The 23938-nt window shown below is 38.4% G+C and overlaps 3 protein-coding genes across 10 annotated transcripts in view; 1 reads left to right on the plus strand and 2 right to left on the minus strand.

The window, feature by feature from the left end:
• Window positions 1–6245, minus strand: part of LOC112570736 (leucine-rich repeat-containing protein 9-like) — a 30054-nt gene extending 23809 nt beyond the window's left edge. For 2 of the 4 annotated variants that reach the window (XR_003100690.1, XM_025249325.1), the window contains exons 1-10: window positions 6182–6245; window positions 5588–5778; window positions 4708–4926; window positions 4368–4505; window positions 3362–3425; window positions 2237–2307; window positions 1720–1902; window positions 1286–1444; window positions 538–636; window positions 96–187 (exon numbers count right to left, since the gene is read on the minus strand). Coding sequence is in view for 3 of the 4 variants with exons in the window: in XM_025249325.1 (XP_025105110.1) it covers window positions 96–187; window positions 538–636; window positions 1286–1444; window positions 1720–1902; window positions 2237–2307; window positions 3362–3425; window positions 4368–4505; window positions 4708–4926; window positions 5588–5758 (1196 nt within the window). In the remaining variant the exon portion in view is untranslated. Of the gene's footprint in view, window positions 1–95; window positions 188–537; window positions 637–1285; window positions 1445–1719; window positions 1903–2236; window positions 2308–3361; window positions 3426–4367; window positions 4506–4707; window positions 4927–5587; window positions 5852–6181 lie in introns of all 4 variants that reach the window. The other 2 variants (XM_025249327.1, XM_025249326.1) reach the window with 2 other exon arrangements.
• A 263-nt stretch (window positions 6246–6508) lies between these two features.
• On the plus strand, window positions 6509–14960 carry LOC112570740 (lysocardiolipin acyltransferase 1-like). Its single transcript, XM_025249337.1, has 6 exons — window positions 6509–6798; window positions 7315–7506; window positions 8224–8422; window positions 9508–9620; window positions 9884–10034; window positions 10327–14960. The coding sequence occupies exons 2-6, from the start codon at window positions 7333–7335 to the stop codon at window positions 10782–10784; spliced, it is 1095 nt and encodes a 364-aa protein (XP_025105122.1). The 5' UTR covers window positions 6509–6798; window positions 7315–7332; the 3' UTR covers window positions 10785–14960.
• Window positions 14961–16513: 1553 nt separating this feature from the next.
• Window positions 16514–23938, minus strand: part of LOC112570739 (extracellular tyrosine-protein kinase PKDCC-like) — a 44694-nt gene continuing 37269 nt past the window's right edge. For all 5 annotated transcript variants that reach the window (XM_025249331.1, XM_025249333.1, XM_025249336.1 and 2 more), the window contains exons 4-7: window positions 23336–23544; window positions 22719–22975; window positions 20300–20476; window positions 16514–19963 (exon numbers count right to left, since the gene is read on the minus strand). In XM_025249331.1, the coding sequence (XP_025105116.1) occupies window positions 19881–19963; window positions 20300–20476; window positions 22719–22975; window positions 23336–23544 (726 nt within the window). In that variant the 3' untranslated portion in view covers window positions 16514–19880. The remainder of the gene's footprint in view (window positions 19964–20299; window positions 20477–22718; window positions 22976–23335; window positions 23545–23938) is intronic.

Here is a 23938-nt window from a genome sequence, read left to right on the forward strand (position 1 = left end):
CTTTCCTATTTTTTCAACCATCAAAATTTCAGCCAAATTCAATTTATCAAAAACGTACAAAAAAGATGCAGTTATCTCGTACAAATTCATCTTACTCTGAGCATTTCCGCTCCCAGTGTGCCTTTCTCTCATTCAGCAATGTCAGCTTGGTCTGAAATGCCCGTGACATGCTTCTATCACCAGTTTTCTGTAATATAACAGAAGAAAACCTATAATTCATTACCATACAAGGAAAGATTAATCTCTTATCATAGCCAATCATAGCATTGTGAAACAGAAGCCTTTATTAACATGCACAAAAGGGTATTGATAATACAAATATCACCAGATTGAAAAGAAGTCACATCAAGAATAGCTTTAATACTGAACACCACACATAATGTAACCTTTGGTGAAAATGCAGAATTGGCACAAAGTCAAGTAAAAATACAAATATTCAAATCAACAAATTGGGACAGGTAACAACAAATTTCAACATAAATCATGGATTTATATCCCTACAGAATCAGTTACAAATCATCTTGGTGGTGTACTCACAAACTGTTCATGAGCATCTCTCTCACTTTCTGTGTCACTGTCATGCACATCAGCAGTTTGACACAAGGTCCTTTCACATTCTTCTATTTCTCGTTCTATCTGAAAATATCATTCCCACCTCTAAAAGCCTATAATCAGCCCCAAATATAGATTATGCAAGACAAGGAATCTCAAGTAGTCTGTAGACAAGTGTCAAGAACATATAAATTTGGATCCCCCTGTTCACATTCTTTTTTTTTCTTTTTCAGCCTTTAAGCATTCTCTTCCCACTTAAAACACATCAGGATCAATCATAACCCCAAAGTCCCCCTCATTCATGCATACCACCATGTTCTTTGAATTGCCCCTGACCAAAAGCCTGAGTTCCATTTTTTTTCTAGAATGACTAGAAAAAAATTCATTTTCAAACATCTGAACAAATAAGCCACTATCCTCCAGAAAACATATGCCATCAGAACAATCTTGTCTAAAATAAAAACATCGAAAGAATGGCACCATTTTAAGACATAATTAACATATACCCTCCCATTTACCAATAGTGGCATCTGGATCTCACATCTTTGAAAGTGCTTTGTGTAAATATAAAGTTCTGAAGTTTTTTTTTAAATGAAAGATGGGTTATTTGTTCAGATTTGAGGAATAAGGTCTTGTATGTTTGCACTCAGTGTTGCTGTAACTACTAAAATGTGAAGCTGCCCGATACATGCTGCAGCCCTGCATGCAAGAACATTTGAAAAACAGCACTGACCTCTTTAATTGCATAGGTGAGTGTGCGGAGGCGCTGGTAAGGTATCATCAGGACATCCAGTTCTTTGTGCCTTTCCATCTTCTGCAGCAAGCTAGCCATGTTCCTCTTCACCGTCTTTGTACGCATGTTATAGTACATTTTCTTTTTCAGGACTGTGCTCTGAAGAGATATCAAGCCAGATTACGCCTACAGTGACATTATTCTTCCATACCCCTCTTACAGACATATTTCATTCCAGTTTATTCTGTACTGTATCTTATAGCCTTCAAAGGCTAGTCACAGATAGCTTCAGGATTTCTCATAGTTCCTTAATTTGTTAGAAACAAAGTTAATTTATGAGAACACACATTCTTGATAATTATTTCTGGTGTCCTTACAAAGAATTGATTGTAAGAAATAAGGGCAAATTAGGTGGGTCAAAAAGAAACTTGTACCTGTGCAAGATCTTTCAGGTTCTTGGAGGTTACATCGTATGTGTCAAGGCGACAAAGTGAGGGCAGGTGAAAGAGAATGTGAGCTGAGTAATTACACAAAGTTGCAACAGGGCTAGGCTGGTACAGTGGATCTTTAAAACTGAGACTTTTGAGATTGGGCAGCCGCATGAGATTTGTTACATCCTGAGACCAAAAAAAACAACAAAACTGCATATATGTGCCTGTATGCTCACACAAAATGTGTGCACGCATTTCCAAAAATTACTATGTTTAAGATAGCAAGTGAAAAATGTACTGCAATGCAATTTGTTCAGTCGTACAAACATTCTGTTCTTTTTTAGCATGCACACCTGTGTGACTTTCATGTACTCAGTAACAATAAGTATGCATGTTGACAGAAGCTTTATTGAAAAATATTTCTTTTCTTTAGTTAAGTTGAGCAGTAAAGTAAACATATATAGAGAGAGAGGATGAGAGAGTTAATTAGGTGTTAAGAATATTCATAACATTTAGTTACCCGCAAAGAAGAGATTGGATTCCCAGATAAGTTCAAGTCTTCAATGTAAATGTTTGAGTTCAAAGCATGACCTAAGAAAAACACCAAAAAAAAACTGAAGACTTCCAATAATCTTACTGTAGCAGTAATAATAATGATGATAATATTTACTGAATTTGTAGAGCTCATGTCCCAACGTGGAACTGAGCTCAATATACTGTGAATGAAAGACTACAGACTGACAGTCAACTCCACAATAAAGACACACAAGTCTCAGCAAACAGATGACACTATGGCAAACATGTACAAAGTGCAGGAATAAAGATGAACTACTCAAAAGTGAGCAAAAGAGTTCCCTTGACTACGAAAGAAATTTCTTAAAGAGGTGGATCTTGAGGCTGGACAGAATTCCAAATAGTGGATCTAGAAAAGAAGCCTTGGTCAAATTTCTCTTATCTGATTTGTGGCACAGGAATAAAGACAAAGCTTTAAAATATAAGTACCAAACATTTTTGTTCCTAGAGTTTCAAGCTGTCAGGAAAAATCTTTACCATCTGTAGTATGATATTAATTAGTGAAGTATAGTTGATGATAAGTGCACATATTCTTTCGATTACAGTTATAATTTATCATTTTTCCATGTAGGACAGTGCAGTTTTATCACTCTTTTGCTTCACTTATAATGAAATGTCTCCTTGAGCATTTGGTTCCAAGTCATGCATGTTCATCATGTCAAGAAAAATTCTTGGTGCATGATCACTTTACTTGGCTGTGAACTAATAGAATGTTGCTATTACTGTCAATGCTGTTAACTGAATTTTAAAATGCCTTTCTGTCTTTCATACATAATGCATTGCATAAACAGCACATGCCCTCTCCTCCATCTCCCCAGGTGCAGTCTCCTCCTTTGACCACCAATTCGGCCTCTCACCACAGAGCATGGCAGAATGGATTTCCCTCAAAGTTATCTCTAATTATGCACTATAAAGCTGATACCACCCTTGCCTTACACCAAATATTTTATGTTTTATAGATGATGGCAAGATCATAAACTGGTGATATAGCAACATGGCACACACACATAAAAACATATGTGCAAACACACATCCTCACAATGCAAATATTCCAAGTGAAACTATGCTTTACCAATTTTACTGATGATGTTTTCAGCCAGATTTAGCTCTCTTAGTTGTTGCAGATGTGATAGGTTCTGAAGCAAAAGATTTGGATTTTGTTTGGGTTTACAAGCTAGGGAAACCACCGAACATGTAAATAAAAATATCAAGCGCAAACTTCAATATGTGGTATGGATTAAAGTGTCACAAATACAGTAGTGTCCACATACACATAAAAAGAGAAATTCACATCATCATCTTACAAGAGGCATTTAAAATCTGTATTTTATAAGTGTATAAGTGCATTTTTTTGTAAATGTACCTGCTCTTCCATCACTGAACAGCACATAATATCCAGAATATCACTGAATTGGTCTCAGCAAATTAGCGATCTTTTCACAATGTCTTCTGCTCAGGTTTTTTGTGCATAAATAAAAATTATTAAAGACCAGAAATTTAGCAAGGGGAAGGGGTGTCTCCCTAGAATCCACTATTATTATTTGATCTGAAATTCACATCATTAAAGACTACAAATAAACAAGTTATATGATAAGAAATACAAATCGCACATTAATTATTATTATTGATCCTGAAAGAACTCAGGGCAGTGTTCTGCAGCCATATATCTGCAACACTTTTGCTTGTTTTTTCCAGATGGTAAATTTGACATTATTAAGATTATTGGACATTCCCTAATATGTCAGGTAACTTCAAGGAAAAATACTGGCTAATGGTGACCAAGAGCACAGCAGTAATTTACTCAAATGGTTAAACTCAAAAGGGCAGGATAAACCTGTGGCCAACTCCAGTTAAACATTTTTCTGCATTTTCATGCATATAACAACTACTGAACTAGTTTGTCAGTTCTGTAGCTGGTTCTAAATTTGCCTTTACGAGTTGTTCTGCTTTTGTTTATAAAAAATGTTTGACTCTCTTTTGCTTGGATCCTTAACATCTATAAACCACAAAGCAAAAGCTATGATCTACAAAGGAAAAAAAAAAGCTTTATACAATCTCAGAGTAAGTAGGAATGGTACCTCAATGTTTTTAATGGCATTGCCATTTAACCACAAAACCTCCAGAAGAAGATTATCCAAATTTTCAATGGCTTCAATCTTGTTGCCATAAAGGTAAAGCTTCTGCAACTTAGTACACTCTTCTAGACCTTCAATTTTCTGTAACATACAAACAAGTATAATCTCCTCCATTAAATGTGTTCACAGTGAAACCATAGATATGTTAGCAGCTAATATTTTAATGGTCTTTCCATGTCTCTCCTGTCTTCAGTCTCTCTTGCACACAAACATATGTGCATGCACACATACACATATGCAAAAACACACATATGCACTTGTATGAACAAACACACTTACTGACCTCTACCTGACATTCTGCTACCCACAGCTCCCTCAGCTTGGAAAGTGGAGTAAGTCCAACAATCTGTGAAATGCTCTGCCCTATGATGGTGAGTGTGTGAATATTAGGAAAGTGATGCATCCCAATAATGCGAGAAAAACCAGAGAAAAACATCTCAAGAACATCCACTGATGGCCCCTCCTCACTTATTTTGGTATATGTTACGCCATTGTTCAGACACTGCAAGTCAAAATCATCATGTATGGTTATTCTATGCAACAATACTCAAACAGAAGAAAAATCATTTTAAGAGGCATCAGATTTTAACTTGATGACAATGGACATGCTCCCTAAATTTCAGATACTTTTGTACAGTACACACAAACTTGCATGTGTAAGAATGGAGGGAACCTTTCTTTAAGCACTTACAAAAAGTAACAAAGAACATTATTTCTTTTGTTTATTTCCTTAACAAAATCTTTAACTTCATCAGTCCTGTAAAAAGCTGTTAGTTTCATGATGGATAGGTGATACCAACAAAACATTTTTAAGATCTCTTCCCTCCAACTACACTGTCTTCTGGCTGCATATGTGTACAAGTTCTGAATAATTGTTTATAACATCTAGCATTCTTTAAGCAGCCAAACAGTGATAGCTCACACCTCTCATCATCATATTAATTTTTTACATTAATTACATGTAAATATTTTATGTGTTGGGTCCTGTCATGCACTGAATTTTCTTCTCCACTGTGCCATCCCTGGAAAATGTAGATATAGGTTTATTGTCAATCTATAGTGCTTGTGCTGTATCTAGACATTGTTGCTATAGCATTAACAATAAAAAATGACAGTTGGATGATTGTAAATATTTTTTTTTTGATTCGTAAAATGAGACTCACAACTTCTTTCAGTATATCCTCGTCATTGCTTTTAGAAGACAACGGTGGGCTTGCTTCAGAAACATTTTCTCCTGAAAGTGCTGATAGTTGTGGCTCTTTTCTAAATGTAGACGGCGTGAGTGAAGACAGTGAGCTACTGGTGGTTGCTTCTGGCGAGGATGCAGCTGACATTTTGTGGATGTCTTGAGTAACTAGAATTATACCAGTTGTTAGTACTGTTTTAACACTGATTAAAGCTCTTTTGCCATCTTCAGCTCCCAAGACCTGATCGCGAAAACTTGTTGAAATCAAACAGCACAAAATATGCACATGTATCACTATACTTAGTCGTGAATTTTACTGTAAAATATTGTTGTCTAAGGTGAACTTTATGTAGTAGATATTCATATTTGCTGTTAAACAGCGCACTGTTGACATCAGAGTCGAGCTTTCCGGCATGACGTCGCATGCACAAACTAATTGAAATATATATTTCAAAGTTTCGTTCCTTGGAAAATTCAAAGACGTATGTGTTTTAACAGCCTTGAGTTTGTAAATAAATTCTCTAAAATAATGAAGAAAGTGATATAACAACAGCATAGTTGCGAAAATTACCAAAGAGTATCTATGTAGGAAGTAGAGTAGCCGCCATTTCAAAAGCTTGACGCTTGGATTTGTTTGTCACGTGGTGTAGGGCAACACTTAGCAACGAGGTCAAGGATCATCGCATATTTAAAAAAAATTCATGTATAAAACTTGTGTAAAAATGTGTGGCTACACTTACGAAATTTACAATAAAATTCGAGTTGCTTTGGATTGATGATAGATAAGAATGTAGTGATTGCTAGCCTGTATGTTGTTTTTTTTTTTCTCCCTCGTTAGATTACACGCCTTGCTCGAGTCTTTGTTTTTCCCTGACATACATAGAAAAGGTTTCAATACGTGTTAAATAACCTGAACACACAAATGGATGTAATATGTAATTTTATGACAGTCTTTCAATAATCTATTGCTTTTTAATCGTTTGATGCACAGCCACAGATCCGCCGGCATGACGTGTGTGCGTGGCTACTGCGTCAGGGGCCGTAACAGTTCACTTCCTGTAGAAGCCTCCGTAGACGCCTAAACAAAACAACAGTATAATGTTGCTGTGACCATTTTTTTCACACAAAGCCTAACGGATTGCTTTCATTGATACCTGTAAAATAAAACTGAAATAAAAAAGGCCTGAGGTATGTTGCTTAAACACAGATATATGTAGTCTTATATACATGTATATCAGAGTATCGACACAAGGCGTTGATTCATTCTGGTTGGTCTGTATAAGAGGGGGTGTGTGTTGTGTTACTCGTGTGCTGTATGTGTGTGTGTTTGTGTTTTAGATTGAAATGATTACAAATTGGCTATTTGATCGATGTCGCGAACTTTTGGGAACTGCACACGGTACATTGTAGTCACCAACAGTAATACGCATTGTAAAATGTTACTTGCTCACATTACCAAAAACAAGTTTTACTTTTTTCCCACAAAAGACAATATATAAGAACGGGGAGCTGGGTGTCAAAGAAAGTGTCATGCTAATGTCAGAGATATGACTTCAGCCGTAAAGAAACAATACTGTTTGATCATAAAATTAGTTATTAAATTGATGTAGATTGTAACATCTTATGTATCATGCTTTCTATGATGGATTGGCATTAATGTACCATTTATAAAACATAATTTTTTGTTGTCTGTACTGTTTCCAGAAACAACAATCTGTTACAATGACATGGAAGGATATTTCAAAGGGAATTCTTTTTGGTGCACTACTATATCTGACTTCCTTCTTTGGATCAATCGTTTTTCTGACCCCAATCATACCGATCTTTATTGTTTGGCCTTGTGTTGGTAGACACCTTAGTGACATCTTTTTGTGGCTATGGTACATCTTAGCTGTGGTATGTATGAATGGCATGTCTGTAATTTAAAACCTTATTAGAGTTAGTATAAGTACTACAGACACTAAATGTACAGTTTTAGTGTCAGGGCTGTTTACTATTGGTTTAGCTATGTTAATAGGTTAAAAATTTAAAAGGGTTGTATTGTATGTTCACAGGATTTACATCATATTACTGTAATGAGTAGCTTGCTATTTTATATTTAGATTAGCATGCTTGTGTAGCAGATTTATTTTTGGAATAACGTGCTCTAAATATCATTGTCTAATTTTATGTATTTGATTATGCAAAGCACCTTGAATCTCCTCTGATGGTTAGGTAAAGCGCTTTATAAATGTCGATGGCTGTTGTGATTTAACATCTTTAAAGGAAATGCATGCCTAGACTTGACTGTTATATCTTATAGTCTTGCCATTCATCATTTTTGATACAGTAAGGGCTGAGATTTGTTCCCCATACAATGTGCAGAACTGTTGCATTCACGTTATTTTTGGGTTGTTTTGTGTTGCAGTGGTAAAGCACTGTAAAACATTGATAATAGACAAACTTAGCATCCTCTAGTCAGGATGTAAAAAAAAAAATTTTCTTATTTGATCTCCTAATTTTTTCTACACCCACAACATAGATTCAGATTTAATAAACCATGTTTAATAATTTATATGTGCAAACATATTTTTAGAAATATAAACTTTTGTTCTCATTTTTGCATGATTATAGGCACTTTTTGAGCTTCTGCTTGGAGTGAAAATTGTAATCCATGGTAATCCAGCTCCACCTTTGGGCAGCACGCTTATCCTTTGCAATCATCGCACACGCCTGGAATGGCTTTTCCTGATGTCCTATCAGCTTCGCTGTGCTTCACTCAAAGATTTCCGGATTTCCCTAAAAGCTCCTTTAAAAAAAATACCTGGGCCTGGTAATGTCTCTGAGGGTGTGGTGATATGGTGTATATGTGTTTGAGTGTATGTATGCACAAAATGCACTCATGGATGGGAGTTCTTTGTCCAAAGGATGGACTTCCATCCTGGGAAAATAATCTCAGCTCAGAACTTGCGTAAAATAAAACTGTGACAAGGGGCGGGGTTAGAAATTGTAAGCATGAAAAGACTATTTATTGTATTGTGAACAATACAACATACCAAAAAGAATAGATGTTGCAGTTGCTATACACCTTACAGAAGGAAACAGACTTTTCTATTTGGGACCAAAAGGTGGGTTTAAGATGCCGTGTTTTTTCACAGGCTCACTTGTGGAAGGAATTTTTTATATTATGGATGAGATTGTTGAGAAGGACAAAACCTTAGAGCCATTATCCTTATTAAGTATGATCTGAAGGTCGGAGGTTTGAGAAGTATACAGGTCCCCACTGAAAAAAAATGGTCAGCCTCAACCAGTGATAGGGCAATCAGCACAGACTACCAAGAGAGAAGAAAAATCAATGCATACTGCCAAGAATCAGGTAGAATCAGCGCATCCTTTTTAGAAACAAGTAGAATTGGCACAGATGCCAAGATACAAGAAGAATCTGCAGAAAGTGTCTGCACAACAATAGATGCAGGACAGACTGACACCATTCTGACAAATTTCTGACAAAGTCTGCTGCAATCATCCCTAGACAGTGAGACCATTTATGGAAGCATTTATCAATGGATTTAAAAATATAAAACAGTTCTGGTAATGAAATGTAAACATGAAATGCATTAATACAATATTGTGAAACTATAAATGATTAATGGCATTTTATGACTGACAATAGTGTTATTTGTCTGAAAACAGTGACGTATATGCTTTGGTGACAAATGGCTTTAGTTCCCGGACAATTTCTGGCTCCCATCCATGTGCACATTAATAAACAAGAGGCATAGCTGTTTGCTTTATCGCTGATTTGGATTGGGTAGGATGGGCAATGCAAACACTTGAGTTTCTTTTTAGACATAAAGGAGTCAGTACAAATACTATATCACAAGCAATGAAATACTATGGCTAATTTGGACTGTGCAGGATGGGCAATGCAAACAGCTGGGTTTCTTTTCCTGCACAGAGTATGGAATCAGGACAAGCACCGTATCACACAAGCAATGAGGTACTTCGCTCGCTGTTATACTCGTCCTCAAGTAAGTGCATTAATATGAAATTTCTTTGTCATGTTCTTCTGCTCAGTGCATGTTTCTTTCCTTTAAATAAACTTCTTGATACAATACTTTTTGATGTGTTTTCTGTAAATAATGTAGCAATCTTTACAAAGTATAATTATTTATTAACAGTTTATAGCTATTAGAGATACATTTTAAAGATTGTTTAAGATTACAGCTGGTAATGTGGATGAAAAGAGATATGTGACAAAGAAAGATATCCCCTCCCTGTTTCTTGTTTGCAGTTTCTTCTCTTTCCTGAAGGAATAGACTTCTGTGCTAGAGGTTTGGCAAAGAGCAAATCTTTTGCTGAGAAGAATGGATTTCCCATGTATGAGTATGTTCTACACCCTAGAACAACAGGCTTTATTCATTTTGTCAGCGAAATGAGGAAAAGTAAGGCTACCTTCATTTAAGAGAGAAAAATAAGCTTGTGTATATCTTAAATGTCCAAGCTAATATTAGAAGGTTAGAGAGAGATGAAAGAGTTTAGCAAATATAGGAAAATAATTAGAAATTATGTTAATGTCGTTTACATGTTTATCATATTATTCCCCTATTGTCAGATAAATATTTTGGCATGCAAGATTTTTTAAAAATAAGTCATAAGTATATTAACATGATAAAGATTATATCACACACTTCAAGCACAAGTTGGAAAATATATATATTTTTTGTATCTTCACAGATAATATCCTGAATTTTGTGGTTGATGTGACTGTGGCTTATCCTAAAAACATTGTGCATGATGAGGTAGACCTCGTGAAGGGAATTGCTCCAGAAGAAGTTCACATATATGTGCAACATTTTCCTGTCAGTGACATCCCAGTTTCAGAAGAAAAACTAGAGGCATGGTGTCAAGACCTTTGGAAGCAGAAGGAGAATTATCTTGCCAGGTTTTACGAACACAAAACATTTTCAGTGATAAGTCCAAAAGCTGCAGTCTCCAAATCAAAAGAAAAAGAAATCTACTTGCTTCTTTGGGCTGTAGTGGTGTTCTGGAGCATGTTTCTGTTTGGGATTTTGTATTTATTGATCATGTACTCTTTATTTAAATGGTACTGTCTTTTGAGTATTTTTACGTTTGTTTACTTCCAAGCATACTATGGTGGGATTGATGATTTTCTGTATGCATCTGAAATTTAACATGAAATAATTAGATCTTCCTTATGCACTCCTAATTGCCATTTTACTGGTAGCTGTACAGTATGTCTCCTCTTGGGTGAGGTTATTCTGTTATGAGAAATTTTATGTCATGAAGCATTGTGGTAAACACATTGCTAAGTTTGTTGCCAGATCAAGTTTTATGTCTCCTGATATCTCTCCTTCAGTCTAGTTTGCTCCTACAAGTCTTATCCTCTTTATCAGCCATTGCATTCCTTTCATGCCAGATACACCTTTGGTTAAACCTCGTGCTGTCTTCAGCCCCGCAAATCAGTATGGACTAGAGACCAACAGATCAGTTAGGACTAGAGACTTTTCTTAGAATTTATCATTCTTTCACAGATTTTCTCTCTGCTTATTCATTCATTCTCTCTATTCTAGTTAACAAATGTTTTAGCAAATATTAATCATCATGTTAGCTAGCTGTGAGTCATGAGTCACATGAAACTGCTGCAATAACTCCAATGAAATTAGACATGACATCTGAGGAGTTGTGGGTGCTTGTCATCACTGCTAGGATGCTTACAATGGATTTTATTTTCTTTGAGAGGAACAAATAGGTCTTTATTAATAATTTACTTCAGGTTTGACAGTTGCTCTTGGTTACGGTTTAAGGTGAATGAACAACCAAGTGACAGGTTATTTATATGAGCTTAAAATTTTATGTGAGTGTAAAAATCCTTGGTAATTTCAAGGCATAGGGAAATCTGCAAGTGCTGACAAAAATGCTCCCCCCAACACACATAGCGCGCACGCACTAAAAAACAAAAATCAAGTGGCTGAATGGAGAGAAGGAGTGAGACTTAAAAGTCAATAAGAGGACAGAAAGACCAACTAACAGATTAGCTGTGCAAGTGCTACTGCCACAGATGGTCTTGAAAATGTGTTGCCAACTGACAGTCGCTGTAGTAACTGGCTGCTATGAATTTGATTTTAAAACTGTTTAAATGAATTTATCCTAATTTGAAACAGATGGGACGGTGTAGTTAGTGTAGGTAAGGGCACCCACACAGATACTCTTGTTTACTTGTAAGAACTTTTTTTAAAAAGATTTCTGCAACTCTTCCATAGTAGTATGCAGTAATAGCATTGTCCAGAATTTTCCCTTGAAATATACTTTTTTGGTCAGCTGTCATGTCATCTTTATTGCTATTTTTTGCATGGCTTTCTATTGATAAGACATATCATAAAGTGTGGCATGTATTAACTAGAAGATATATTTTGCAGCTTTATTTATTTGTGAAAGACAAGAATCAGTTGTTTATAGGCTGATTTGTACAACAGATTCTTGTAATTTCAGTGGTGGAAATACCCCCAAACAATAACAAAGCATATTTGGTTCTTTGCTTATACAGAAAATTTAACCAAAAGCTGACTTTGTGCAACTTTTTCTGGAAAGGGGACATTGCCTTGAAAAGTATAAAACATTTACCAGGTTCCTTATTCTAGAATGGTTTCTTCAGCCTACCTCTAGCAAACGTCTCCCTTCACTAGTCAATTATGGAAAAAGTTTGTTGGTAAACTTAATAAGGTACAGGCAACATAATTTTATAGAGCACAAAGTTATTTTGAGCTTTATATTTTAAGCCGTTCTCTTATCTGCTTCAAAACTGTCTCAAACAAGCAAAAACAAATGATATTGTTTCGAATATTTTGTTTTAGTGCAGTTTATGCTTGTTTCTGCAGATGAACAATGTCTACCATTTTTACGCCTGTGAAATATAGAGTGGACCATTGCCCTTCATCTCGTTCCTTCATATATGACACTTTCTTGACTTTGCGTATCTTGCATATCATATAGGTCAAGGGCATTTGACACAACATTTTATATGAGCAATTACTATGCCAAATATAGCACATTTGTTTATCAGTTTGATTTTTATGTTTATTGTTATAAGTTTTGACTTCATCTCCTTTTATTTTTTCTGCATAGTTTAAAATGTGGGAATTTTAAAACAAGTACCATAAAAGTATCATTCTTCTGACTATACTGAAATGGTAGAGATTTTTGGACTAAAAACTTTGGTTGTTAAAGAAGTGATTTATATGCTTTTTTTTCTATTGTTTTTGTGCAAAATATTGATTGGTCAGTTTGGTTGCTAAGGAAGCACATATACAGTTGATGCAGCATTGTTTACATTTCTAGAATAGTAGTGTGGGCATCTTGCTTGATTGCTCAATATTTAGGACCTTACTAGAATAGTAGTATGGGCATCTTGTTTAAGAGAAGAAATTTAAATGTGTAAAACTTCGGTACTAAATATTTTGGATGCATGGTTTACTGCTCCTTATATGTATTTCTGGTTATTTTCGCTTGCTGCAGGGGAATGATGATTACTATCACTGTTTAATGCTAAGGAACCACCTACCTTTATTTGGTTTATTTCATTAAACTTAATCAGTTGCATATTAACATCTTGCTAGATTTGAATATAAAAACTGCTGTCTTCATGACAAGCGTTAAACTGCTGCATTTCTGCACCACCCCAGGTTAAGAAGCCTCTTCAAAGAGAGCAAGTGTTAGCCTTTAAAAAGAGGACAAATTTTCTTTCTCATATGTAGATACCATATAAGAAAAGGTGCTTACAGTAGCAAAGCAAAAAAAAAAAAATATGGATTGAAAAACCTGTTGTTTGATTGCAAAGGGTTTCAGTCATACCACATCAGGCATGCTGCCAGTAGGTGTGGCCATCTCCTCAACTTGTCTTCCTATTAAGCCAGTACAACTGGAGATTTTCACAACTGATTCTGTATAAATTACTTACTAAAAGTTTTTTTTAAAAGCTTGTTTTCATATAAACAGTTCTGAAACTTATTTGGTTTTGGGAATAAGGTACCAGTTTGTAGTAATGAGTTGATTTTTTTTCACATGATAACTGGGACACTGGTTTTTGCTTTAATGTTATGTTCCACATACAAGATGGAAAGGAAGTGTTACAAGCTCAGTAGTACAGACATTTTGGAGCAGTAACTAAGATATATATAAATGGAGAAAGAAAAAAGTATACATATATGAAACAAAGATCACATGATATTATTGTTTATAAATTGTGTACTTCATAAATGCATATCCAGAGCATTGTGCATTTATTATAATTGCGTATGATGTTATATATCTTATTAATAAAAAATTGTGTGTGGTGATCATGTGTGTGCATGCATGTCAGAGATCAACTTGCTGACCCAGTTCCTGGGCGCAAAGAATGCATCGGGGTCAGGATTGGGCAGCAAAGGGCCTCAAGTAAAACACAAGATCCAAAAGTGAGAATATCAAGTATTGTCTTCTGTAGTTTATTTCTTGTTGCTACTTTGAGGAGTGTAGGGCCACAACAGTCGTCTGCTGTAATGAGAGAAAATGCACGGTTCTGTGAAAATAGTGGTAAGGAAGTGTCAGTCACAAGCGCATTTTTGTGGAATTAGGTTCTTCTGTGTTTTAGTCTGAACCATCCATATGTCATCCGTTTAAAGATGAAAAGATCAGAACTCTGCTAATAACAGATAAGATGTAAAACCTTTACTGCCTGTTTATAGTTATTACTGCCTGTTTATAGTTCCCTTCAATATAACACCGCTGCCAAAACTTACCTTAGAAATCTGCTTTCCAGGTGTCTGGCCAATTTTGGAATTATGCATTAAGTGCAACTTTTAAAGGGAAAGCTACATGAATTAGTAATGTTGCATTAGATTTATTATTGTAGCTGCAAAATATTTGTATGAAAGATAAGTTTATGAAAGCAGCTTGTTTTATGTGGTACATTTCACCAGAGCGCTGCTATAACAGACACGGCGCAGCTTGACATCCATTGAGCACAATTCGAGAAAGTGCAAAGTGCTTATTTTAGGGTTCTGTGATGGAGACTAAATAGTTCTTATAATTCAAAGCGTATCACAGCTAACAGAAACATAACTCAGACTGGAAAAAAATTGTAGCAGTTTCTCTAGTCATGATTTGCAACATATTCTGATTTTCTACTTTTTTCTGCTTTATGGCAGACTTAAGGGATGACTCCTGTGGCATCAATATTCCACAGTGTGTTATGATAAACAATTTTTCATGTCAAATAATGAATCTGTTTAACCACTTATTGTTAAATTTCAAATGAGCTCTCAAATATTGTTACCTGTCATGTTTAGTTTGATTAAAGGCACAATCATGAATTCTTTCGCTTTTCTGTTCTCAGTGTAGATTTTAACTCTTGAACGTAATCAGCAAAAGGACAACTACCTTGGAGGGACTGTGTGCATCTTTGCTCTGTGGCTGAGTTCTGTAGAAATGTCCATGCTAAGTTATACGGATTCAACAGCCACAACTGACTTATGAGATTTATCACTAGATTACAATAACCAAGGGTTTTCCAAATCTCATCCATGGCTATTTGTTACCTTCAATTTTAATAATTTTACACTTTTCGCTGCTGCCGTACCAGCTTTACAAAAGATTGTCGAAGTATAAAGGAAAAGTAACTCGTGATTAAAATCCTTTTTGCGTCATGTGGATTTACTTCCCTTGTCCCAGGCGTGGCTCCATTTCGCCGATTGACCGATTCGTCCAAAAGTGAAATGACAAAATGCCAGTGAAGGTATTATTGCAATGCACTGCCGTGAACTTCCGCTCTGGTTCCTGCGAACGAACGCAGCATGCCATCAGCGAGGAAGTCAGCAACGGCAATATTTTACATCTGCCACCGACACAATACTGAGAGGTCAGAAAGAGGGTGAGCCGCTGCATTAGCCATTACTGTGAGTGTTTTATGAGCAGATCTCACCAAGGGGGGACTGTGCTAGGCGTTTTCCTTAGTTTCACCAATTCACTGCAGTTGCGTCTGCACTTAGGCAGTCGGGACAATTTGAAAAGGCTTCTATCTTCCTAGGGCCTTGAATCGGGTGTGAAACGCTTGCCTTTAAAAGCTTCCACAAAAATTTAGTTTAAAAATTGCATGCATTGATATATTGTTTATGGCCCCGACAATCACCGGGAAAATTAGACGTTTTAGTGTGTTGTTGTAAGGCTACTAGGATGTCAAACAAACTTTACTCAAGTCGCCTAAATTTTACTCTTTTTTTTTTTCTTGCCTTCTCTATCGTCTACTCTCTCCTTCATCTGGGCAGGTTTTGGTCGGCATTTTCTGGTTGCCATCGAAAACTGCAGCGCTCGTGCGCCTCTTGTCTAAAGTTCCGTAGTTGTTTTTGCAGTGGTTCCCTTCCACTCTCTCGCCATATTAACGTGAAAATAATGTGTCACTACAAAATGGCAAGTGCGCGTATCCTCATTGGAAAGAACGTGTCACAGGATAAGTGCACGACGGATACATTACCAAGACGGTTCGAGGCACTACCAGCGGAATGACAACTCGACAACGCTAACTTAACCAACATGTCTCGGTGCGCACATAACCACCAGATCTTTCTAAACTACTCGGCATTCTACCAAAAAAAAAAAGAAAAATAATAATAAATCAAATAAAATAATAATAATAAAATAAACTCCAGTGTTAGCATGCAGAACTAAGCCCTGGCTGAGGTAGAGTCGAGGATAACCGACGTTAAACGTGTATTAAAGCTTGCATTCTTATGCTCTACCACTCGTGATGTTCAATAGAGCTTACATTTATATGAATGTTGATCAGCTACAATGATTCCATTCTGGATATTACATTATGAACAAAAGTAAACAACACAAACAGTCAGACACACCGACAAACTCGTTCGCATTTGTAGGTCACTAGTTCTTTCTTTTTTTTTAAACCTTGCAAGAAAGTGGCATTTCTGTTAAACCGTCTCCTTTAACACAAAACATTATGGTATTATTACCAATGTCCTAAACGTTTGGAACCAGGAACACAGATCTGTTGCAACACATACCAAAGTCCAACTGACAGTGAGAAGGTTCCTACAATCATTGGAAGCACAAACATGAGAGCAAAATAGAACACATGAAGTATATTTTAGTTATGTGTCTATTATGATCGTGTTCTTGTTTTCTTTGGCTTTGTATTACCTTGGGTGGTGCGCTACATGGAGAAATGTTTAAGCTCGACTTCCGTTCCTTGTGTTCACAATGAAAGTACCTGAACGTGAAGCCATTTCAACAGACTTAGCAGCAGATGTTTAAAAACGTAAGCCTTGAAAGTTTTATATTTTTTTTTTACAACAGATCAATACTTTTCACACAGGTATGTACGCACGTGCGCGCGTACACACTTACTCATGATTGTCAAACATTAGTCTTTGATAAGCATGAACAGATTAAATACTGAACATCTGACAGTCTTGTTTTGTAACGAGTCTAAAGAATGTCACTTTACAATGGAATGCAATTCCCACTCACTTTCTCTCCCCTCGTTCCTTCTGCACATGCAAACGCAAAAAAAAAAAAAAAAAAAAAAAACAAAAACAAAAACAATAAAATAATGAAAAGTGTTTCTAAAATTTAGAAATCATGAGACGCGTGCTTATTTCTAACAATGAGAATGCTGACAAAAAGAATGTAACAGCGAATAGCAGGTTTTCTGATAAATCAACTGAAAGCATTTGCTCGCTATCTCTTAACCGTGATTTGTAAATTACCAGACACAAAAATACTACTGATGAATGAAACATGCCGTGCCGATTTGGGGCTGTAGAATTTCCACCCACAAAGTCTGTCTTTGTTATCCTATTATTTAAAGCAGTGCTTCTGTCAATCCATGGGAACTAATTGAACATTTTTTCAACAAGGAAGGATGAATAAGACACTCGTTACCCGGGATGCAGATTGCGTTGTCTGTGGACTAGCCATGTCTTCTACTGGCTAGCTAGGTCAGGCAGAATTTAGTGTGTAATGATACACACAAAACCGAGTCTTAGCCTTTGACAAACCGGCTCGCGTCCGATCCTCCCTGCCGGCCAATATTCGCGGAGCATGGCCATGTCCTCATCTCCCACTGACAGCTGATGAAGACGAGGGCGATATGCAGCCAGTATGGCGAGGGCGTTTTGATCGAGTTGGGTATCTCATCCGCTTCTATCGCTGCAACCTGTCAAACCTTCCCACAATGCAATTCCCCTCGCTGGCCGATGAAGACGCAGATAACATAGTACGATCGGGAACTAATTTAAAGATTGTCCGACTGCGCGGAGGCAGGTGGTGGCGGTGGTGATGGTGGAGGGGAGGGGACGCAGGGTGGGAATGTAACAATCGCAGAGCACAGCTCGCGCTCGATACACTGGAGTCCTGGGGGGTTAGTGTCGGTCACGACTGTATAGTGCTGCGTGGCCGGGGGCTGATAAACAGGGGTACAGCAAGATGGTCGGATTCCGTATTGCCGAGGAAAATGATGGTCTCGCGCAGGCGCGTTTGAGCTAGCTTCCTCATCTTTACGCACCCATGCGGAGCTTTTGTTCAGGAAACAAACTGGAGTAATCCACCCGAGCTCCCAACAGACTTGTTTTAATGCTGTTTCAGAAGCCTGTCCTACTGTCTGTAGTGAGTTGTGGTGAGTCGCGTATTGTCTCGTGTCCGAATGGCGTCTCGTGTCTGACGTCTTCTGTGCGTCATTTGTTCACGTCACTTGAAGCAGAAAATGACGTCATATATAAGAGAAAAGTTGCTCTCAAAATGGCCGTGAGCGGGAAAACAAAGGTCTTCGTCCGCCATTTTCTTTATGACTCTCTCAGTGACATTCCTCAGAATTTGTGGCTCTTTGATTCGATTAAGCTACAAATCTTTTCCTCCTCGTCGTCATCTGCGGGGCTCGTCGAGCGTCGTGTGTGTAATACGTCGTGAGTGCGCAAGGTAAGTAAGTGTACGTTCGTCATATTACTCTCTCCACCATTCCCAGACACTTCCGATCAGTCAGCGCCTGAACCTTCCTCCACCTTGTGACGACAGAAAGATTACATACAGCAGCAGTTTGTCTTCCCCCCCTAGTAACCACCCTCCTGTTCTAGGCCACAACTTCAAGTTGAATATTACACTTCAGTAAATCGCCTTTAAACTAAAATGGTAGCAAACGTCCTTATTATTGCAACTTTCCTTGAGCTGTTTTATTTTGTTGCCTTTTTATCTGTTCTGCTTTGGTTTTAAAAGTTAACATATCAAGGACACGTTCAAATGCAGTTTGCCTTACACATGTAAAATATTTTCCATGACTGTAAAGGAAAGAACATACTGAGCACGCTAGGCACATTTATCATCATCATCATCATCATCATCATCTTTTTCTCCCAACGTGTTCTGAAGACATTGTTGATAACATCTTTCTCACCCGCCCTCTCATTCACACACTTGACAGCCACAGGACGGTGTTTGTACAGCCGGAAATTTGCCGGTCACAGTCCCGGACAAAAGTCTTTGTTATCGTTGCCATCAACTAAAAATTACATCTCAGCATATCTTGCTTTAGTTCTTTTTAGTTGAATTGCGAGTGTTTTATTTTCCAGTATTGCTCAGTACCTTTGTCTGAGTCGACACTGGGATGTCTTAAGAGACTCCAGTTCTGTTTACAATTGTTTGATAGTGATTTCAGTTTCTGTGGCACATATAGCTGTGTATTCAAGTTTATATCACTTTCAAATATGACTTGTCTTCGTGTATATCTCTCCTTGAAAGACTTTCACGAACCCTGCGGAATAGTAGTGTAACGTGAAGGGCTTTGTTTCCCACCAGCGGCCGGTCGCCAAGATCCCATCCCTAGCGAGAAAATGTCTGAACACTGTCATCTCTTGTCAGGTACTCGGGGATTGGCGAGACGTCTTCACGCACTGCTGCACAGGCCGGGTCACTTCCTGTCTCCTCTATTCCGACATCCCGTCGCAAGCTTTCTGCTTCCTGATGACCCAGACTAACGGCCATCCGGTACAGCTTGTCAAGCCGGTGAGGACCAAGTCCCTGGACGATCAACTGTCTGCTCCCTGATGCCGGTCTACTTTAAGGTCGCTGCAGACAGCCCTCAAACCCCATATCTCTGGGGAGCAGAACTCGTGCGTCTGACGGGCTCAGGTCTGAGTTGGCAACTGCAACCCCTCCCCTAATGGATGAGTGTCCTGCGATGAAGGTACATCTGAATTAGGTCCATGATGAGAACGCAGCAGGAGCTCTCATGATGGCTTGACATACAGTTTTGTGTGAGCATTCCATGATGGTGCTGCGGTGCCATTTTTAAAGTGGACTATCGTGCGCCCTGCAAGAAAAAGTACAATAAAATCAAAGCATGAAAAGAACAAAAATATTTCCTTCTTTACTTGCATTTTCTTTTACGTGAATTTAAAACCCGGAAGTGGATTTAGTCGAGTATTCCACAACCACATCACGTTCACCTTGTTGTCATGGGCTGACGAAGTTCACACACTTTACACACACAGAAAAAGTGAACATGTCGTGCCTTTCTTTCCGATGTCAAAATGCTGGCATGCGTGGGAGCTAAGGAGTGTGTGTAGATGGGAGGGTGGCTGCATGTACGTGTGTTGCGGGGAGGTGGGGAATAACCGGTCATTTTGGACCACCTGGCGTCACCCACCTATCCAGGTGCGCTGGTTAGTGACGATGAAGCCTCGACACTCGTGATCGCCGTTGCACATGTCCTCAGCCTCGCGCAGATCAAAGACGGAGAGTGTGCATCCAGTGCCGGACAGCGACATGCGGCACCGGTAGTCGAACTGACCCGGCAGGTCGCTCCTCTCAGTTCCTTTGTAACCTGCAACATATCAGCCAATACTATAGATGCGTTTCTCTCGATGAAATTCAGTTTCCACAGAGAAGAACAGAGGTAAGGCATTCTTAATTTACGAATATGGGAGAGAGGAGTGATATATATGTGTGTGTGCACGCGCATGCATAAACTGAATTACAGATGGTTGAAATTTGGCAATTTTAAAACAAATTTAGGTATACCTCAAACTAGACAACATTTCTGCTAAATCTGAAAGTTCTTTTTTTTTGGTAATTCTTTACGGATGATTTTGTTGGGTTTTTCAAAAAATAAAAAAGCTAGATCTTCTGAGGGCAGTAAAAATTACAGAGTATAAATACAGTTTATTAGTGTATAATTTTATTTATTGTAAACTAAGCTATAAATGAATATTTTCTGCTGTATACAACTGCTTTTTCACGAGTGGTTTTTGTGCCTAGTGTCCAAGCAAGATTAAGTGGAGGAAAGGGTGAGTCAGACTGACCCAGAGCAGGAAACGTCCCAGCAAGACATTTATTGTTCATCCTACTGCACTGACAAATGAAAATTACAAGCACCTGCTGATTGTGAAGTACAAACTAAAATTTATTTTATTTTGCTTTTCAATGTTATCTGTGCTGCGAAACGAATTTTATTTAGAAAAACAATTGAACAGAACAGAGTCATCACATAATCGAAGACTTAATATAGTTAATCACTAGTTCTTGATAACAAAAGAATGTCATGCTAAAAATCTATTTTCAAAAAATACTACCACATCTTCCCACATTGCATTTTCAAAGCCTTCGCTGCGACTGACAGGAAATTTTTTATCAGATCAAAAAGCAATTTTTCTGTTTAAAAATCCCAAAACCTTTTTTTTTTTTTTTTCATAATTCCAACATGTCCCTTAAAAAAGCAGAAACCGCGGATTTTGTGTGAGCGGAGGATTTGACATCAATCGGCTTTGGGGTATTTTTTTTTAACCACACCAGCGAATGTGTTCAAAAGAGTGACCTGGTGGCTCAGAAAGTAACAGCACCTTTCACACACTCGACACCTACTACAACGCTCACAAGCAGTTTTCAAACAAAGATGGCGGTCTGCTCTCCACGACATCGCGCAGTGTTTTTGCAGCGGTTCTTGCTTGTGCGGCATCGATTGACAGGCGGAAGTGTTTTCTCATGGCATACTCGCGCCTGCACCCAACTGCCACATAACGGTGTGTGCTCAACGCTCGAAATCGCCTCTCCACATAATGGCCTACCGTGACGCTTGTGAAAAATACGGTGGACTTGTAGCCACATGCCATCGCCATGAGTGGTTGCTACACTACTCGTCATTGCCAATTAAAAAAAAAAAACTTTTGTAAAAACTTTGTCGCTCCAAAATACCTTGTCCTTTCTTCCAACTCGCAAGAGCGACTTTTTATTTTTCATTCTAATGGAATAATTTGCCGGCTGCCCCTAAGAACCACAACTACGTATTGATTGACACGTTATTGAAGTAATGTTTCCAGCATTTCAGCTCCTCCATCACATTTGAATGAGTGCTCTCTTCTAAAATTTCTGGATAAAAGTTCATAAAATGGGTGCAATTTGTTGCTGAATACCACCGCCCCAATGCTCTTTATTTGCCGAAGACCCTGGGCTTGAATCAACCCCCAGACAGTCCACTACGCAAACGTCCGATATCATCAAAGCTAGACGCTTGAAGGAGAATCCGACATTATTTGTTTATAAACACATCGCTCAAATAATATCACTCACTTAGTCGAACAATTAAGCTAAGCCTTTCACGTGCAGTGTCATTGCCGAGTACTTCAGACGGTTTGAGGGTAGGAGAACCAGGTGTTTGTTGTGTGAACGGTCTGTGTATGACTAGTGTGACAACGAGACGGCTGTGTGGCGCCAGAAGTTCAACAACCAGCGAGGCTCAGATGATGCTGTAACCCGAGTGCTTTTGGACATGCAACGTACGACACAGAAATTGAATGGATCATCGAAATACTGTCAACTCTCGTTGTAACACCGTATTCTCCGCCTACTCATGGTCTGCTTGCCCCGCCACACATGTTACCAACGTAGTGATGCTCGAATGTCATATATTCGGATCTCGTCTCGGGCACCCTGTTTATAGCACTTGTTACAGGTCCCGCTGCTTGGTCAAGATATTGCTCAAGTTGTGGGTAGAAGAAAACACTAATCCCACAAACACACATTCCGTTGGTTTGTTCAATAAATACAGAATCGACCCCAAGCAAACTTACTTGTTTCAAAGTCCTTGGCCGCAGTGCGGTTGAGGTAGCGTCCGGTCTTGTACAGATGTACGACCTTGTCCATCCACGTGACCAATTCACGAGTGGTCAGAGAACAGTTCTCGAAGGTTCCGACGACGTCAGAGATGAGCGGGCGGAGGGCAGGCGGGGCCCCGTGCGGCAGGAGGAAGGTGGTGAAGTGCCGACCGGCATTAAACATATTGCGGTACTCGTTGTAACCTTGGCAACGACCCTCAACACAGGCCAGCCTTGAAGACATCAACATGATTTCCATCAGAAAGACGAGCAAACAGGCATGAGATTTCTCCTGCTTCGTAACTGATATATTCATAAATGCTCAAATTGATATATTCATAAATGCCATATCTTTATGATTTAAGTGAAAACTGACATTCCCTTTGATTCAGTTTTTTAGGTCATAATTTTCTGTAATTATCTTGCGCACAACAATCGAAATGATTTTACATGCTCACTGGCATGCACAGGACTTTATTATGATTTGTGTGAGATGTTGAACATGCAAAACGCTGCAGGCCATTTCTGTTGTGACTAGAAACAAACAAAAACAATTTTATTTTCTCTAACACACGCACACACATCCTGCTCACCGTTTTGTGAAGTTTGACGAAGAAAAGTGAAGATCACACTCATTGTCAGACCTGCACGACGGCTCGTCGAAACCTGCATCGTCGACATCGGACAGCTTGAGGGCGCCGTGCACCAGCACGAACTGCTGTCTCCGGAAGTCGTTCATGGCTAGTGCGCCGCGCGCAGAGCGCGACAGGAAGTCCAGTAGCCGCGTCAGGTCGTAGGAAATCTAGGAGGTGAAAAAGAATCGTGTAAATAACAGTTTTTTTTAAGCAAAAACGTAGGCAGAAGCTTTAAAGCCTCTTGCAGCAATATGCTACATTTAATGTCCTGACATGCAAGAGATTTATTTTATATTAGTTCACGCGCGACAGCCCATGCGCCACGAAAACAGCGGCGCTAAGTTCTCGACACTTCAGGCATGGCTGCTGTTTTGGATGTTACGATTTAAAAAAAAAAAAACAACAACAACAACTGAGCAACAGAGATTATGCTGGAAGTGCCCAAGTCTATCTTGTCGCCATACGGAAGATGGCGAGAAAGTACGGAGTTTAGGATGGCACATCTCATGGTCAACATTGCAAAGAAGCGCTCGATGCTAAAAAGCTAAACTCTTTTAACAC

This window comes from Pomacea canaliculata, linkage group LG8, assembly GCF_003073045.1.
Source record: "Pomacea canaliculata isolate SZHN2017 linkage group LG8, ASM307304v1, whole genome shotgun sequence".
In the NCBI taxonomy this organism is placed as follows: domain Eukaryota; kingdom Metazoa; phylum Mollusca; class Gastropoda; order Architaenioglossa; family Ampullariidae; genus Pomacea; species Pomacea canaliculata.

Coding starts and splice junctions, on each gene's coding strand:
- LOC112570740 (XM_025249337.1), top strand. CDS start 7,333: ATGACATGGAAGGATATTTCAAAGGGAATTCTTTTTGGTGCACTACTA. Junction 7,507..8,223: donor TATGGTACATCTTAGCTGTG/GTATGTATGAAT, acceptor GCATGATTATAG/GCACTTTTTGAGCTTCTGCT. Junction 10,035..10,326: donor TGTCAGCGAAATGAGGAAAA/GTAAGGCTACCT, acceptor GTATCTTCACAG/ATAATATCCTGAATTTTGTG.